General features: G+C 45.2%; 1 protein-coding gene and 1 long non-coding RNA gene across 4 annotated transcripts; one reads left to right on the top strand and one right to left on the bottom strand.

The window, feature by feature from the left end:
• The first annotated feature begins 454 nt into the window (after positions 1–454).
• On the top strand, positions 455–3581 carry LOC123162361 (uncharacterized). 2 transcript variants are annotated; one of them, XR_006481243.1, is made up of 4 exons: positions 455–1001; positions 1813–1928; positions 2029–2576; positions 2668–3579. It is a non-coding gene; the product is annotated as an uncharacterized lncRNA (long non-coding RNA). The 2 variants fall into 2 exon arrangements; XR_006481242.1 differs by having other exon boundaries at positions 1813–2576; positions 2668–3581.
• Positions 3582–14797: 11216 nt separating this feature from the next.
• Positions 14798–19106, bottom strand: LOC123157710 (transcription factor MAMYB). Of its 2 annotated transcripts, none has more exons than XM_044575943.1 (2): positions 17946–19100; positions 14798–15092 (listed from the first exon to the last, which is right to left on the bottom strand). In XM_044575943.1, exon 1 carries the CDS (start codon positions 18918–18920, stop codon positions 17985–17987), a length of 936 nt encoding a protein of 311 aa, XP_044431878.1. In that variant the 5' UTR covers positions 18921–19100; the 3' UTR covers positions 14798–15092; positions 17946–17984. The 2 variants fall into 2 exon arrangements, with proteins under 2 accessions (XP_044431878.1, XP_044431879.1); XM_044575944.1 differs by lacking the exon at positions 14798–15092 and adding an exon at positions 16715–17002 and having other exon boundaries at positions 17946–19106.
• Positions 19107–19540: the final 434 nt, after the last annotated feature.

The raw sequence follows: 19540 nt of genomic DNA on the forward strand, positions 1-19540 counted from the left end.
CGCTGCAATACTTCTTTCCGCGCCAGTTCACATGAAAGATGACACTGCTGTAGTTTGTGTTGCTCCTATTTTCTATGAAAATCAAGTTGTTGTTGACGTCCCTCTTGATGAAGATGTTGCAAGAAACGATGACTGGAAACCGAGGACGTTTTCGCCTGAAGAAGGGGAGAATAATGTGGCGCCACTAATATATAATGTTGTTCGCGAGACTGTGTATTTTCAGCTCAAGGAGAATGGCCAGAGGCAAATTATGATCTTGAAATACAAGGCTAAATTAGCTGAACATGCATATGGGCAGGAGAAATCATGCATGGACGTGGGACTCCTCTTGGTTGACCAATGGGAAAATGAGTTTGGCTCATCAGTAGAGTTACTAAGCTCCCTTGAAATAACGAGTTCTCAGGCCTCCGGTATATTTTTTTTCTGTTGTTGTCCCTCTGTCTCATGGGTTCGTTTGGTCAGGTCGGTTCATTTTCACCGGTAACAAATGAGTTGAGTTTCTCCGTGCCCGAACCAGACCGACGAATTCCATCCATGTCTTGCGCCGCCGCCGTCTCTCTCCTCTGCCTCGCCGTACCTTCCACACGGATTTGCGTGATCTCCCAGTGTGGTACTCAGCCTCTGGGTGGCTCCCCGCGGCAGGGAGGCACGGAACCTCACGCCGCCCATGTTCCTCTCTCGATCTCTACCATCATGCCACCAGCCCCCTCCCCTCCTCCACCCAACGGCTGCTTTGACCTCTCTTCTCCTCCTCATGGATGCCTCGCCTGCGTTGCCTCACCTCTCGCGGCGCCTCCTTGGCTCATCTGCTAGGCAAACTCCATAACCCTCTCGGCCCCTCCTTCTCCTGTCCCCTTGGCGCGCACCAAACCCCCACATGCTTCCCCTAGCGGACCACATCAGATTCACCCGGACTTTGATCGGTGTTTTTCTTTTCTTTTCTTTTCACGCCTTCCTTGATCTTTGCTACTCGGTGTCGAGCATCGACGGTCAGCACAACAGTATGGAGATCCAAACCTTTACATTATGTCTGAACTTTTCACTGCTCAAGTCACGTAGGATTATGCTTCTTTATTTCTGAAATTTTCACGGTTCAATTCACTCATCGTTGTATCTTTTGATAGCAGCTATTTTACTTGATTATTGTCCTGTTAGAGTACATGTACATGTCTTATTCTACGGGTGAGGTGTAGTTTATTTACAGGATATTCAAAATAATATTCGTATAATTTCTCCTTAATACATAACTTACAAAAATTGAAATAAACATATTAGTTTTGAAGGTTATGCAGTCAAATTACCATCATCAAAAATTGCTACTTATAAGTCGAGAACTAACTGAGGCTTCTTCAACCTAACACAGTTTGCTACTCAATGAATTTCTGCATATCTGAAGCCTGCAAATACTATTTCTTTTAATCTGACACAACTTCTTTATGCTGAAGAATTATCTTGTTGTGTCAAGCCTCCAGTTACAGGATCATATATGATTGGGACCTTTTGGGGTGAGTGTGGGAGAGGTATTGGGGGGGGGGGGGGGGGAGTAGGTTCAAGTTGTTGTAATGTGAACTAGATAGTGTTTGCTCATTTTTTTTATGTCATTGTTGTTGTCTTTGAATGATATCTCAATCAGACTTAGTGTCGATGCAAAGGTGTGCATATTTATTAGCCTATTCATCCATTTCTCCTATTTGTTCATGGCGTAAAACATAGTCCTGTGATCTGAAGTCATACAATTACTTTTTTGTTCTATTGTTGTTTTTCTGTGCAAATCATCTATCTTGCTTATTGACTTCTTTTTATTTTGTTCAGGAAAGGTCATACCGGTTTTGAGCTCTCTCATGTGAAATGATTTATTTGGATCAAGATGGTTTTAGACTTTTAGGAGGAATTCATATGTAGGTTTATGTTCCCTTGTGGATGAAAAGGTACATTTATATACTATATGATTTTAGTGAGCTTGATGCTTTGTTTGGGAGTTGATTGGTTCAATCTTTTCCTTTCATGCATGTGATTCCTATATTATAGGCTCGGGTGCTCTGTTTTTTAGATGCTCAGATGAAGAGGTTTCCTCTCCTGGTATTGTCTGGATAGAGAAAGAGATCTCTGTTTGCATTAGTATTGGTGGTGTCCCTGTCCCAGTTCTATTATCAGGAGTCATTGAGCAGGATGATTCACAAGAACTTATGCTTTGAGTTGTCTTTAACAAGATACCAAGGAGAGAAAAGGCTGAAGCTATATGTTCGTGTTTGAGTTATTTGCAATATATGTACACAAAATTTTCCGTCAGGAACAGACATTTTCTTAATGAGATCACTGAGTTACCCCTTTATCATGTTTTGCATTATCTACAGACAGAATATTCTTACATGGGGTCTGGCATCATCTACTAGCCTTAGTTTAGTACCATTGAACAACTTTCCATTCATTTCTAATTTATCTTTGCTACGAAGTTGCAGGGTGATGGAATACACTGTCTTGTGCCCAAAGGCTTGCTTTCCAAATTTCAGCAGCTGATGTCTGAAGGTCGTGTATGTTATCTACAGTTCTTTCATATTAGCCCCGCCAAAAGGCAGGTCTGGTTCATGTACCTTAGATTTGAATTGTAGTTTCCTTCTGTCAAACTTGTAGATGCCGTGCCTGAAGGTTTTCTGCTGTAATTTACAGGCTTGAGAAGTTGAGATATTTCAGGTCAAGATTCAACTGGTCGATTTGGGTGCAGAACTTTTGAGGTTGATCATTCTGTTGAATGCATTGCTGAATGAGGACGTCGATTTAAGACAGACAAGGAATCTACTATGCACCGAACAGCTCTGACTCGGCACAACAGATACCGCCTCCAACAAGCAAGAACGAAGCCAACGGAAGGAAACACCACCAAACTCAACATAATTAAGACACAACGCAATGGAACATAATTAAGACACAACGCAATGGAATTGAAACCACGGTGACGCAAATGACCATAATAATCCACGAAGAAAGAAAAGGGAAGTTGAACCCAGAATCAAAAAACGGCGCGGCAAAGCGCGCGTCACCTTCTAGTCCACGTACATGATAGGTAACAAGGCAAGTCAGTTTGTAAAGGAAAGTGATCAAAAGAGACAGGAAAATAAAGATTGTTATTTTTTTAGTCGGTCACGACCACCAGAAGTTGCCGATGGTTTGCCTAACGAGCATCGCTCGTGGAGATTATTCTCCCTGAAGGACACGGGCTGGGGCCCACCAACATGCATGGCAATTAGAGATAACGTGCATGACACAAATATTAGATACATCAGCTTAGATTTTTCTGGTTCTAGTTGGTTGGGTACTTTTCTTTCGGGTCAAGTTAGAGGTGCGGCTACTACTATAAAGCCAAGCCTGCGTGCTTTGTAATTTTTAGGTTATATTTTCTACAGGTTAGACAACATGTGTATCAAATATTAAGTAGCCCTCTTTGGGTGTCGTTGTTAATTATTTTGTGTGATTTTTCTGCATGAAAGTTGCACTTGGCTCGAGGTCTGTCGTTCTCGACGGGTTGCGTGCTGGTTACGTCTACTTCAGCGGGAGGTTGCTCGTGTGTCGAGGGATTGTCTGTTGATCGTCGTTACCCCTACTTCAGGTTACGCGTACTGCTCGTGTAATTGGGAGTAATTTTTTAATCCGTGGATCTTGAAGGTTATTGCATCGTAAAAGATCGGGCCATATCAGAGGCACGTCCGAGGTCGTGCCCCATCATGTAGGCTCGGGATTATTAACGAGGTGAATGCGTCACTGGCAGAGCGCTATATTGTCCCTAGAGAATGCGCCATTGACAGAGCGCACTTGAGGCGAGGTATAGTTTTCGGAACTTAAATCAGGTGAATGCATCCTTGGCGGAGCGCTCTATTGTTTCTAGAGAATGCGCCACTGACAAAGCGCACTTGAGATACTTCTGAAGTTCTTGTCATGTGTACTTAGAATTTTTGGGGTTATCTTGCGCGAATAAATTAGATGCGGTTGTGAGTTTATTTAGTGGAGGTAGGTGAAGACATTCTTCTCCAAACTAACTTGAGTGTTTTGTTTGTCATACTTTGCTTGTGGATGTAGGTTTGCTATATCATATTGTGTTATTTGCCAATACATTCAATGTATTGACCCTTTGTGGCTGCAACTCATCATGTTGCAGGATATTCAAGTGATCCGTGAGATACAGTAGGGTCGAGAGTCTTCACTCAGCATTTTTGCCATGGGCATTGATGGGACTCATCGTTTGTTTATGCTACATTTTCGCTGTTATTATTGAATGAAGTTAGCTATGTGCTACTTAGTTTGTAATACTTTATGAATTCTGGATCATACGTTATAGTAAATGATGCACTTGTTATTTGATATTCATATGTACTGTGTATGCTAGCGAGTCGATCTGGGGACTAGCACAGTGAGCACAGAGCCATCGAATCTTATCAGGTTCGGGTCGTTACACCCCTATCGCCCACACTCACTTGGCGATGGTTCCAAATAACGTCACGGAAAGGGGTTAAAAACTGTTTATATAGCACCTACGCGTACTAGTGAAGGTGTCAAGCCGGTGACGAGATGGTGCTTTGGAGATGGAGATCAAAAGCACAATATGATGGCCATATCATGTCACATATTTGTTGGGGAACGTAGCAGAAATTCAAAATTTTCCTACGTGTCACCAAGATCTATCTATGGAGAGACCAGCAACGAGTAGAAGGAGAGTGCATCTACATACCCTTGTAGATCGCTAAGCGGAAGCGTTCAAGTGAACGGGGTTGATGGAGTCGTACTCGTCGTGATTCAAATCACCGATGATCAAGTGCCGAACGCACGGCACCTCCGCGTTCAACACACGTACAGCCCGATGACGTCTCCCACGCCTTGATCCAGCAAGGAGAGAGGGAGAGGTTGAGGAAGACTCCATCCAACAGCAGCACAACGGCGTGGTGGTGGTGGTGGAGGAGCGTGGCAATCCAGCAGGGCTTCGCCAAGCACCATGGGAGAGGAGGAGTAGGGAGAGAGGCAGGGCTGCACCAAGAGGAAGAGAACTCATGTGTATGGCAGCCCCAAACCTCAACTATATATAGGGGAAGGGGGGCTGCGCCCCCTTTAGGGTTTCCCACCCCCAAGGGGTGCGGCCAGCCCTAGATGGCAAAGGGGGTGGCGGCCAAGAGGGGAGAGGAGAGGGAGGCGCACCAATATGGGCCTTAAGGCCCATCTGGACTAGGGTTTGCCCCCTCCCACTCTCCCTTGCGCCTTGCACCCTTGTGGGGGGCGCACCAGCCCTCCTAGGGGCTGGTCCCCTCCCACACTTGGCCCACGCAACCTGCTGGGGCAGGTGGCCCCACTTGGTGGACCCCCGAGACCCTCCCGGTGGTCCCGGTACAATACCGATATCGCCCGAAACTTTTCCGGTGACCAAAACAGGACTTCCCATATATAAATCTTTACCTCCGGACCATTCCGGAACTCCTCGTGACGTCCGGGATCTCATCCGGGACTCCGAACAACATTCGGTAACCACATACAAACTTCCTTTATAACCCTAGCGTCATCGAACCTTAAGTGTGTAGACCCTACGGGTTCGGGAGACATGCAGACATGACCGAGACGTTCTCCGGTCAATAACCAACAGCGGGATCTGGATACCCATGTTGGCTCCCACATGTTTCACGATGATCTCATCGGATGAACCACGATGTCAAGGACTTAATCAATCCCGTATTCAATTCCCTTTGTCTATCGGTATTGTACTTGCCCGAGATTCGATCGTCGGTATCCTTATACCTTGTTCAATCTCGTTACCGGCAAGTCTCTTTACTCGTTCCGTAACACATCATCCCGTGATCAACTCCTTGGTCACATTGCGCATATGATGATGTCCTACCGAGTGGGCCCAGAGATACCTCTCCGTTTACACGGAGTGACAAATCCCAGTCTCGATCCGCATAAAACAATAGATACTTTCGGAGATACCTGTAGTGCACCTTTATAGTCACCCAGTTACGTTGTGACGTTTGATACACCCAAAGCACTCCTACGGTATCCAGGAGTTACACGCTCTCATGGTCAAAGGAAGAGATACTTGACATTGGCAAAGCTCTAGCAAACGAACTACACGATCTTTGTGCTATGCTTAGGATTGGGTCTTGTCCATCACATCATTCTCCTAATGATGTGATCCCGTTATCAACGACATCCAATGTCCATAGCCAGGAAACCATGACTATCTGTTGATCACAACGAGCTAGTCAACTAGAGGCTCACTAGGGACATATTGTGGTCTATGTATTCACACGTGTATTACGATTTCCGGATAATACAGTTATAGCATGAATAAAAGACAATTATCATGAACAAGGAAATATAATAATAACACTTTTATTATTGCCTCTAGGGCATATTTCCAACAATATTTTGATTGCATGTAATGTTTATCTTTTATGCATCTTATTTTGCGTAGAACGGTGGTAGCATTATAAGATGATCACTTCGCTTAATTTCAAGATAAAAGTGTTCTCCCTGAGTATGCACCATTGCTACAGTTCATCGCTTCGAGACACCACATGATGATCGGGTGTGATAGACTCTACGTTCACATACAACGGGTGTAAGACAGTTTTGCACATGCAGAATACTTGGGTTAAACTTGACGAGCCTAGCATGTACAGACATGGTCTCGGAACACTGGAGTGTGAGTCATATAGTAGATATGATCAACATAGAGATGTTCATCATTGATGACAACCCCATCTCACGTGATGATCAGACATGGGTTAGTTGATTTGGATCATGTATCACTTAGATGACTAGAGGGATGTCTATTTAAGTGGGAGTTCTTAAGTAATTTGATTAATTGAACTTAATTTATCATGAACTTAGTCTTGATAGTTTTGCATATCTATGTTGTAGATCAATAGCTCGCGATATAGCTCCTATATTTTTTTGATATGTTCCTAGAGAAAACTAAGTTGAAATATGATAGTAGCAATGATGCGGACTGGGTCCGTGATCTGAGGATTATCCTAATTGATGCACAGAAGAATTATTTGCTTGATGCACGCTAGGTGACAAACCTGTTGCAGGAGCAGATGCAGACGTTATGAACATTTTGCAAGCTCGGTATGATGACTACTTAATAGTTTAGTGCATCATGCTTTACGGCTTAGAACCGGGGCTTCAAAACCGTTTTTGAATGCCACGGAGCATATGAGATGTTCCAAGAGCTAAAAATTGGTATTTCAGATTCATGCCCGTGTCGAGAGGTATGAGACCTCTGACAAGTACTTTGCCTACAAGATAGAGGAGAATAGCTCAGCCGGTGAGCATGTACTCAGAATATCTTGATACTACAATCGCTTGAATCAAGTGGGAGTTAATCTTCCAGATAAGATATTGATTGACAAGGTTCTCTAGTCACTATCACCAAGCTACTAGAACTTCGTGATGAACTATAATATGCAAGGGATGACAAAACGATTCCCAAGCTCTTCGCGATGCTAAAATCGGCGAAGGTAGAAATCAAGAAAGAGCATCAAGTGTTGATGGTTAACAAGACCACTAGTTTCAAGAAAAAGGGCGAGGGAAAGAAAGGGAACTTCAAGAAGAATGGAAAGCAAGTTGCCACTCCCGGGAAGAAGCCCAAAGCTGGACCCAAGCCTGGAACTGAGTGCTTCTATTGCAAAGGGACTGGTCACTGGACATGGAACTGCCTGAAATACTTGGCGGATAAGAAGGTATATTTGATATACATGTTATTGATGTGTACCTTACTAATGCTTGTAGTAGCGCCTGAGTATTTGATACTGGTTCGGTTGCTCATATTTGTAACTCGAAACAGGAGCTACGGATTAAACAAAGATTGGCTAAGGACGAGGTGATGATGCACGTTGGGAATGGTTCGAAGGTTGATGTGATCGTCGTCGGCACGCTACCTCTACATCCACCTTCAGGATTTGTTTTAGACCTGAATAATTATTATTTGGTGCCAACGTTGAGCATGAACATTATATCTGGATCTTGTTTAGTGCGAGACAGTTATTCATTTAAATCAGAGAATAATGGTTGTTCTATTTATATGAGTAATATCTTTTATGGTCATGCACCCTTGAAGAATGGTCTATTCTTGTTGAATCTCGATTGTAGTAGTACACATATTCATAATATTGATGCCAAAATATGCAAAGTTGATAATGATAGTGCAACATATTTGTGGCACTGCCGTTTAGGTCACATTGGTGTAATGTGCGTGAAGAAACTCCATGCGGATGGAATTTTGGAATCACTTGATTACGAATCATTTGATACTTGCGAACCATGCCTCATGGGCAAGATGACTAAAACTTCGTACTCTAAAACAATGGAGCGAGCCAATGACTTATTATAAATAATACATACCGATGTATGCGGTCCGTTGAGTATTGAGGCACGTGGCGGATATCGTTATTTTCTGACCTTCACAGATGATTTGAGTAGATATGGGTATATTTACTTAATGAAACACGAGTCTGGAACATTTGAAAAGTTCAACGAATATCAGAGTGAAGTGGAGAATCATCGTAACAAGAAAATAAATTTCTACAATCTGATCGAGGAGGTGAATATTTGAGTTACGAGTTTGGCCTTCATTTGAAACAATGTGGAATTGTTTCACAACTCACGCCACCTGGAACACCACATCGTAATGGTGTGTCCGAAATTGTAGCCGTACTTTATTGGATATGGTGCATTCTATGATGTCTCTTACCGAGTTACCACTATTGTTTGGGGTTAGGCGTTAGAGACAGCCGCATTCACGTTAAATAGGGCTGCGTCTAAATCCATTGAGACGACACCTTATGAATTGTGGTTTGGCAAGAAACCTAAGTTGTCATTTCTTAAAGTTTGGAGTTGCGACACTTATGTCAAAAGGCTTCAGCCTGATAAGCTCGAACCCAAATCGGAGAAGTGCGTCTTCATAAGATACCCTAAGGAAACAATTGGGTACACCTTCTACCACAGATCCGAAGGCAAGATCTTTGTTGCCAATAATGGAACGTTTCTAGAGAAGAAGTTTCTCTCGAAAGAAGTGAGTGGGAGGAATGTAGAACTTGATGAGGTAATTGTACCTTCTCTCAATTTGGAAAGTAGCACATCAGAGAAATCTTTTCCCGTGATGCCTACACCAACTAGAGAGGAAGCTAATGATGATGATCATGAAACTTCATATCAAGTTACTACTGGACCTCGTAGGTCGAACAGAGCATGTTCCGCACCAGAGTGGTATGGCTCCTGTCCTGGAAGTCATGTTACTAGACCATGGCGAACCTACGAACTATGAAGAAGTTATGATGAGCCCAGATTCCGATAGATGGCTTGAGGCCATGAAATCTAAGATAGCATCCATGTATGAGAACAAAGTGTGGACTTTGGTGCACTTGCCCGATGATCGGCAAGCCATTGAGAATAAATGGATCTTCAAGAAGAAGACAGATGTTGATGGTAATGTCACCATCTACAAAGCTCGACTTGTCGTGAAAGGTTTTCGACAAGTTCAAGGGGTTGACTATGATGAGACCTTCTCACCCGTAGCGATTCTTAAATAAGTCCAAATCATGTTAGCAATTGCCGCATTTTATAATTATGAAATTTGGCAAATGTATGTCAAAACTGCATTCCTTAATGGATTTCTTAAAGAAGAGTTGTATATGATGGAACCAGAAGGTTTTGTCGATCCTAAAGGTGCTAACAAAGTGTGCAAGCTCCAACGATCCATCTATGGACTGGTGCAAGCATCTCAGAGTTAGAATATATGCTTTGATGAGGTGATAAAAACATATGTTTTTATACAGACTTATGATGAAGCTTGTATTTACAAGGAAGTGAGTGGGAGCTATGTAGCATTTCTAATATTATATGTGGATGACATATTATTGATTGGAAATGATATAGAATTTCTGGATAGCATAAAAGGATACTTGAATAAGAATTTTTCAATGAAAGACCTCGGTGAAGCTACTTATATATTGGGCATCAAGATCTATAGGGATAGATCGAGACGCTTAATAGACTTTCACAAAGCACATACCTTGATAAAGTTTTGAAGAAGTTCAAAAATGGATTAGTCAAAGAAAGGGTTCTTGCCTGTGTTACAAGGTGTGAAGTTGAGTAAGACTCAAAGCCCAATCACGGCAGAAGATAGAGAGAGAATGGAAGTCATTCCCTATGCCTCATCCATAGGTTCTAAAGTATGCCATGCTATATACCAGACCTATTGTGTGCCTTTCCATGAGTTTGGCAAGGGGGTACAATAGTAATCTAGGAATGGACCACTGGACAACGGTCAAAATTATCCTTAGGTACCTGAAAAGGACTAAGGAAATGTTTCTTGATTATGTAGGTGATAAAGAGTTCATCGTAAAGGGTTACATCGATGCAAGCTTTAACACCAAATCAGATGACTCTAAGTCTCAATCTAGATATGTATTGAACATGGGAACAATTAGCTAGAGTAGCTCCATGCAGAGCATTATTGACATAGAAATTTGCAAAATACATACGAATCTGAATGTGACAGGCCCGTTGACTAAACCTCTCTCACAGGCAAAACATGATCACACCTTAGTACTTTTTGAGTGTTAATCACATGGCGATGTGAACTAGATTATTGACCCTAGTAAACTCTTTGGGTGTTAGTCACATGGTGATGTGAACTATGGGTATTAATCACATGGCAATGTGAACTAGATTATTGACTCTAGTGCAAGTGGAAGACTGAAGGAAATATGCCCTAGAGGCAATAATAAAGTTATTATTTTATATTTCCTTATTCATGATAAAGATTTATTATTCATGCTAGAATTGTATTGATCAGAAACTTAAATACATGTGTGAATACATAAACAAATACTGTGTCCCTAGTAAGCCTCTACTAGACTAGCTCGTTGGTCAAATATGGTTAAGGTTTCCTAACCATAGACATGTGTTGTCATTTAACGAGATCACATCATTAGGAGAATAATGTGATGGACAAGACCCATCCGTTAGCTTAGCATATTGATCATTTAGTTTATTACTATTGCTTTCTTCATGTCAAATACATATTCCTTCGACTATGAGATTATGCAACTCCCGGATACCGGAGGAATACCTTGTGTGCTATCAAACGTCACAACGTAACTGGGTGATCATAAAGATGCTCCGCAGGTATCTCTGAAGGTGTTTGTTGAGTTGACATAGATTGAGATTAGGATTTGTCACTCCGAGTATCGGAGAGGTATCTTTGGGCCCTCTCGGTAATGCACATCATAAGCTTGCAAGCAAATGACTAAGGAGTTAGTCACGAGGTGATGTATTACGGAACGAGTAAAGAGACTTGCTGGTAAGGAGATTGAACTAGGTATGAAGATACCGACGATCGAATCTCGGGCAAGTAACACACCGATGGACAAAGGGAATTACGTATGTTATCATAACGGTTCAACCGATAAAGATCTTCGTGGAATATGTAGGAGCCAATATGGGCATCCAGGTTCCGCTATTGGTTATTAACCAGAGAGGTGTCTCGGCCATGTCTACATAGTTCTTGAACCTTAGGGTCCGCGCGCTTTACGTTCGTTGACGATATTGTGTTATGTGAGTTATATAATTTGGTGCCCGAACATTGTTCGGAGTCCCCGATGAGATCACGGACATGACAAGGAGTCTCTACATGGTCGAGAGGTAAATATTGTTATATAGGACGAGGGTATTCGGACGCCGGCAGTGTTTCGGAGGGTGCCGAGTACTTATCGGGTCACCGGAAGGTGTTCGGGGCACCCCCCCCCCCCGACAAAGCTATGGGCCTTACGGGCCATGTGAGGAAACACATCAGTCGACAAGGGGCTGGTGCACCCCCCATAGCCGGTCGGCCCTAGGGGAGAAGGAAAGTGGAGACTAGGTCTCCCCTTTCCTTCCCCCTCATCCTCCTTCCTTTCCCCTTCGAGGAAATATGGCAAGGCGGCACAGGGCAAGGCAGGGGCCCTAGGGGTCGGCGGCCAGCCCTAGGGCGCACCTGGCTACCTCCTATCCCCTCACCTATATATACATGGGGAGGGGGCGCCACATAAGGACACACAACGTTGTCTTAGCCGTGTGCGGCGCCCCCGTCCACCGTTTACTCCCTCGGTCATATTTTCGTAGTGCTTAGGCGAAGCTCTGCGGAGATCACATCACCATCACCGTCACCACGCCGTTGTGCTGCCGTAACTCATCTACTACTTCACCATCTTGTTGGATCAAGAAGGCGAAGGACGTCACCGAGCTGAACGTGTGCAGAACGCGGAGGTGCCGTGCGTTCGGTACTAGATCGGTCGGAGCGCGAAGAAAGTTTGACTACATCAACCGCGTTGTGAAACGCTTCCGCTTACGGTCTACGAGGGTACATAGACACACTCTCCCCTTCTTGTTGCTATGCATCTCCATGGATAGATCTTCCGTGTGCGTAGAATTTTTTTGTTTTCCATGCAACTTTTCCCAACAGGAGGTCGGGGAAGAGCCGTGTGTAGGCTTGATCTCGGGCACTGTCGTTCATGTCTAGCCAGGAATCATAGCCATCAGGCCCAGCGGCACGTCCTCTTGATTCGTAAATGGACCGAGGAGGCACTTGGTTTGTCTCAATGTGACGTAGAGCGTCATGATGGTCTAGGTAGTCGACGTGGTCCTTGCCATGATGGCATGGTGTCGTTTGAGTGCGGAAATCTTCCTGTGTTGGCCTGTCCCGCCCTCTAGGGGGTCGGTCAGGTTGGTCTGGCCGTCCGCGTGTTAAAAGTGCATCGTCCGATAGTTCTTCGTCGAACTCGGGCAACAAACATCTACACGGGTAAGACTTAGGCGCACTACGACGTCGTTCCTTGAGATCTTGCTCGGCTGAGAGTATTTCGACCCATTTGTCGTTCAAAGCATCCTCGTTGGCCTGCAACTGCTGCTGCTTCCGATTCATACTGTGAGCAGTGGCGACGAGACGCCGTCTGAAGCGCTCTTGCACAATGGGGTCTCGGGACTATATAGTCCTCGGTGCCGAGGCTCTCGTCCTCCTTGGATGCCGGCATGTAATTTTCACCGGCCCCTTCAAAGAGGTCATCAGGGTCCTCCTCCCCGGGGATTCATCCGGGGCTGACACGCCGCTCTTGGGAGGCTTGAAGGTCCTTCTCAGGATTGCCGGCGTCATCGGCTATTGCCGCGCCATTATTAGCGGTGGCGTTATTCCCGGCGGTGTCCCCTGTGTTGCCCCTTCTGCGTCTACGCCGACGTCTTGGAGGGGAGTTGGGAGTATTGACCATGTAGACATCATAAGTAGATGTTGCGGTCCACTTGCCGGTGTTAGTTTGCGGCGAGGTGGTCTCTGCAAGGCCGTCGACATCTTCATCCATGTCTGTGGCCTCGTCATAGTCTAGCACGTCGATTAAATCATCGATCGTGGCAACTAGATGGGTGGTGGGTGGGACGTAAATTTCTCGGTCGTCGGCTTTAAGTCCGATTCTGTCATAAACCGAGGTTCTGCCATCCGAGATCGACAAGTTCTGGATTCGGTAAAGCATCTCATTAAGGTGGGATAACTCCTTGGGATTCGTGGCCTGGTCATAGGCTGGGTTAACTCGAAGTAGCATTGTGGTACGGTCAATGCGTCTTCGGCCGCGCCAGGAGCCAGAGTGGATTCTAGATCCATGATCGGGATCGGTTCTAAGCCCGATACCGGATTCGAAGCCGAGCTTTGATTTAAGTCGGAGTTTGGTGTTGTGATGGAGCCTTCAGAGGTGGGGGGGGGCAGCCCCTTCGTGCCTCCTGGTGTTGGAGGGCCTGATGCGTCGTCCTTAAGGGAAGTCCGTTCCGAGTCGAGCTTGTGATGCTCGTCAAGCCCTGAATCCGGCCAGGCGTCCAGCCCGACAGGACAAGCTCACTGCATGGATCCGCGTTGTACTCTAGCCCTCCAAAGGTTACAACCTGATCGGGGGCGTAGTTCTCAACGGTGGCCAGATAGCCCGTCAAGTCGGCGCAGAAAATCTTGACGTCAACACACAAAAAGTTGGCTGGTGCCGCACTTGACCTGCAGATGAGCCATCGGTCCTTTGCCGATCTTACACGGAACTCTCAATGAAAGTACCAGTGTCGGTGTGAAATCCGGCATACCTCGGGGTAGGGGGTCCCGATCTGTGGATCTCGAATCAAGGGTAACAGGAACAGGGAGACGATATTTACCCAAGTTCGGGCCCTCTTGATGGAGGTAAAACCCTACGTCCTGCTCTTGTTTATATTGATGCAGATGTATCGAATACAGAGTTGATCTACCTCGAGATCATAAGATGTGTTCTAACTCTAAAGCTAGGTGAATGAGATTACGTTTTTGTTGTTCCCTCTACAGGCTAACCCTTTGGCTTATATACACGCCAGGTAGGGCATCTAGGGTTACAAAGTCGGAATCTTGGCATGGGGGCAGCTGAAGTCTTGAAGTGTACGTCAAGCCTTCGACAGATGCAGTCTTGATCACGCCCCATCGCACGGCTTCCGGAGTCCACTTCAAGATGAATGAGGGTCCACCAGCCCATTCTGAGGAGCATGGGCTGACTAGGTTAGCACCCCCTAGTCCAGGACACACGTCAGTAATGGACCCAAAACGCCGCACAGCTGCCATCCTCTTCCATACAGGTGTGCCCAACAACGCTTGGCAAAGCCATCGACGCACCAGGGACGAGCATTCCCTAGGAGCTTACAGAGTTTAAAAAAGGATACACGGGCCACTGGTAGCCGAGGGAACAACGTGAAGCATAACGATTTGGCTTGGAAGTAATGAAGACAATGACGCATTGACAACCGACTAGCATAAAATTTGGAGCTTGACATTAACACCCAAACCATCAGGACTGCTGTTCCTTTTCCGTATGGACCTTTTTTCTACAGGTCTAGTGTTGTTCTGTTTGGCGAATCTTGATTCTGGTAAAACAATAAAACTACACCATATGTTGTTGAACGCTATTGTTTCCTTCATACAACATCATCATGATTCCCGATTCAGCGAGACCAATGGTGATTCGCTTCTTCTTGACTTCAGAAAGGGAAATGATCACAATGATTTGCTGCATCAAGTCCGGTACCTGAAATATATTTGGAAAGATCTTACACTGAGTTTATCATATATTTGAAAATATATTTGGAAAGAACTTACAGTGAGTTTATCATATACTCCCTCCGTCCCATAATATAAGACGTTTATGAGGGAGTAGTAGCATACAATAAACCTGATCGTTGGGCTAAGATAAACAAATATCAGACTATACATTCTCCACTGAGGATCTGAACAACAATGCCTTTTAGCGAGTTGGGAGTTGACTAATAGAGTTGAAAGGCGTATGATCTTGAAACCAACTCATAGTTTTGGCCCGTAGATAGCTAACTTCCACACACCTTTGTCATGACTAGTTCTTTGATAATAACCTAGTCCTTCATATCTCTCTTAACGGACTCCTTTCATATCAGGTTTGGTTTACACAATTTTTCTTGACATTATGGCGAGAGGTCTTTGTTGTATATGCCCAAGCCATTTCAGGGGAGGCACTGGCATGAAACGAAATTGAATTTTGGTATCGCTTGTCATTCTTCTTAAGAGGTGCTCAGGGACTCTCCCATAGCTTCATTGTAGGGCTCATCAGCTTAACTCCACGGTAATTAGTACAACTTTCAACATCCCCTTGCTCTTGAAGAGTGGTACTAATATACTCCGCCTCCGTACTCTGAGCATCTTGTTTGCCTAAAATATGAGGTTGAAAAGTTTAATTAGTCACATTATCGCCTATGTCTCGGGGGCCTTTCCACACTCAACGGGGATACAATCAAGACCCATAGCCTTGCCTCCTTTCAGCCTTTCTTTAAGTCACCCTGACCCCAGACTCCGGAATTCATCGCACAAAACGCCTATTGGTATCATCAAAAGAGTGGTCCAGCTCAAAAGTAGAGCTCTCTCTCTCTTCATTGACTTTGTTTTTGCTGCATTTGACTTGGTTGATATCCCTCATCTTCTCTCTCGACTCTTGGCCATAGATGTCCCTTTCGCCTTCCTTTGTGTTTAAACACAAGTAGAGATCCTCATACGCCCAATAACTTGCTTCACTCACGGCTCATTTTGCAATCTTCTTTACCATCTTGCACTTCTCTATATTATTTGCACTAATATCCAGATGTGACCGTCTGAAACAGTCTTTCATCTCACTTCTCTATATTATTTGCACTAATATCCAGATGTGACCGTCTGAAACAGTCTTTCATCTCCTTAATAGCCTTTTGAATATCATCGTTCCACCACCAAGTATCACTTCCCCTGGTCAACCCAAACTCCTTAAAGCCACCTTACGAACGCAAAACGCCATCTTCATCCACATGTTTGCATCACCTCGTTCCTCCCAAGGGCCCTCCTTAATAACCCTTTCCTTGAAAGTCTGAGCTGCCTCTCCGTCGATCGTGCATGATGTACAGAAACATGGCATTTTGGTGATCATAGCGAAAAAACACACTTCGGCATAAACAACACTCTTCCACCTTGCGCAAAGACATTACAATACCAGTTTGCATACATCCCCGACAGTTTGGCATAAAGTGAATAAGAAAGCACAACACTCTTTCACCATGCGCAAAGACATCAAAATACCAGTTTGCATACATCCCCAACAGTTTTACCCTTTTTCCCGTTTCATATTGGTACGTGACTTTTAACGATGTTTCATGAACAAGAATAGGAGCATGTATTATGTAATTACGTACTTCACATACAGAGCAAAATATACTCCCTCCGTCTCAAAATTCTTGTCTTAGATTTGTCTAGATACGAATGTATCTAATACTAAAACGTAACTAGATACATTTGTATCTAGACAAATTTAAGACAAGAAATTTGGGACGGAGGGAGTAATTACTATCTATGTTTCTCCAATCCATCTGCTTCTTGATCCAGAATACACTGATCTACATTACTTCTCCAGCAGCAAGTTCAAACAATGCAGGAGTATCTGCACTGTAAGATATGGACAAGTCTCATACATGTGTTGAGAAGACGGGTTAAGAAAAAGGAAACACACATCATCTATTTTGTCGGCACATAAATTATGAGGTATTTTGGCCAACTGCTATATTGGCACCAGAAATCAGCTAATTTAACAGATAGGCTATCTCTTAGGGCATTTCTTCCTCGAGCATAATCCTGGTAAATCCGGGGCAATGAAGAAGAAAATGCATTTATTCTGTAGTTATAACATCAAACACTGCAATTATATTAAAGACAACTGTCGCGTCATCTAGTGAGACAAGTGATATGTTTAACAGCACTACTAGCAAAAACGAGTGTCGCATCATCGCTAGGATCAACTCTAGAATTAAACCAATATTATCCTATTGTTTAGTTGGGGAAAATCTAGGCTTCTCGCTCCTTTGCATAACACTGAAGTTCCAAAAATCAAAATGAGGAAGAATTTTATAGTGATCAGGAATGGGGTGTTTGTGGTAACTGTCACATAATCGTTTTTCTTATGGTCCTTTCAAAGACAAGTAACATGTCATCTTTATGAAGCAGGCAACATAAACCAAATTGGAAGCGTATCATGAGGTGTCTAGTTTCATCTAGCACACGAATACAAGACATGTACAACACTTTAGTAAATAATTGATAACTATCATCAGTTTGCATTCTTGGGGAACATCTAGGCTTCACTCAAATTTGCATGATGCCACCATTTCAAAAATGAAATGAAGATTTGACAGCCAACACATTATAATTTTCATGTTTCCAACTTCTGAATGATAAAAAGATGCCGTTTAGCTTCACCAAAGTGTAACATTGATTTCAAGATGATTAGCTCAAAACAACAACAAAACATAAATCTATTGTCAAGTAGCAATATATAAAGATAGCCAGCATATAATACTATTACTGCCGTCAAAATGACAAGCAGAGACTGTACCAGGCAAGGAAGACAACGTTCAAGCTATGGCGCTGCCTCCTATGGCTCCTTGCTGCTCCGAAAGTCACGCTTGAGCTCGGTGACCCTCTTCATGCACCCGGACTTTGTCTTCCCAGGCACTGCTGCGGCCACCTTCTCCCACCTCATTGCCGTGTCCTTAGGGAACTCCTTGAGCGCGTTCAGCAGAGAACGGTCCTCACCAGCACTCCAACCACCGTCCCCTCCTCCAGCATTGCCACCTGTATCAGCGTCAGCGGCCCCGGCCCTTGGGTCCAGCGGCTTTCGCTTGCGCAGGAACTGCTCGAACGAGCCACCAGCCGCCACGGCGCCGCCTGACTTTGCTGCGCGGATGACGCTCTCCGGCGTGCGGCGGCCGCCGAACACTGCGGCGATCTTCTCCCAGCGCTGGGGCTCTCCTGCCGGGTGCTTCAGCATCTGCCGCCGGAGAAGCTCCATTTCTTGGTCGGTCCACTCGCCAACCTCCTCCTCCCTCTCCACGCCGTCCAGAACAGCGGTCCCCCCACCCATCGCCTCCTGCCGCCGTGGAGGCGGCTGGACGGGAGGAGCGACCGGATCTGACGACTTTGGGGGCGGCGGGGCGGCGTTCTGGCGGCGACCCCGGCGGGAGGGGGCGATGGGGTCCGGGGTGGGCTCCTGGGACGGTTCCTGGTCAGGGAGGAAGCTGCCGCGGCCGACGGAGATGTCGCCGCCGGTGGCGGAGGATGGCGCGAAGGGGGCGAGGAGCAGCGAGGATGCGATCCAAACGAGAATGGAGGCGAAGACCTGGTAGGCCGAGTCGAGGGAGTAGGCTGCGGCGAGGAGGAGCACGGCTGCAGCGGCGCAGGCGACGACGTGGGGGAGAGAGCGGGACGCGGGATTCGCAGTGGGGGATGAGGAATTGGCGGCGGCATCGGCGCGGGAGTGGACGACGCGCGCGCGCGGCTGGGAGTCCCACTCGTCGTCGATGAACTCCATAGCCGGCGGCGGCGAGGTCGAGGCCCGCCGAAGGCGAGGCGGAGCGAAGATGCGAGATTCGGAGTAGCAGTTTCAGAGCATGAACCCCCAATTTCCTCACCAGGGCCTCGCTCGGTTCACGGGATTTGCTGCAATTCAAAGGAAACTTCAACCTACACGGCCTCAAACACCCACGCGGGCCGCCCGGTCACCGGTGACTAAATTTCGACCTACACGGGCTTCTTAAACGAAAATGACTAAGTTCTCTTTTTTTTCATAGATCCGTTTATTTAAAACGTTTTATGTTTCAAATCAAGGGTCCAAATTTCAAACCACTTTCACCATTGGAATCCTCGCGTCGAGATCTTCAAAATTAGATCCCATGTTGATAGGTTTTAACGAACTTTTTTTTCACGAAAATATCAGACGAAAAAAACCGAACTGGAAGCACGGGTTTCCAAGTGCAAGGAATCATCGTAACAATTTTCAAAGGTGGAAGTGATAAGTACGGAGTGTCGAACCCACAAGGAGCTAAAGGTAAGATCAATATTCTCTCAAGTCCTATCTCAGATTCATCTACTCAAACCAACACAAAGAACTTCAAAGAGTGCCCCAAAGTTTTTATCAGAGAGTCGAGACAA

This window comes from Triticum aestivum, chromosome 7B, assembly GCF_018294505.1.
Source record: "Triticum aestivum cultivar Chinese Spring chromosome 7B, IWGSC CS RefSeq v2.1, whole genome shotgun sequence".
Taxonomy (NCBI): domain Eukaryota; kingdom Viridiplantae; phylum Streptophyta; class Magnoliopsida; order Poales; family Poaceae; genus Triticum; species Triticum aestivum.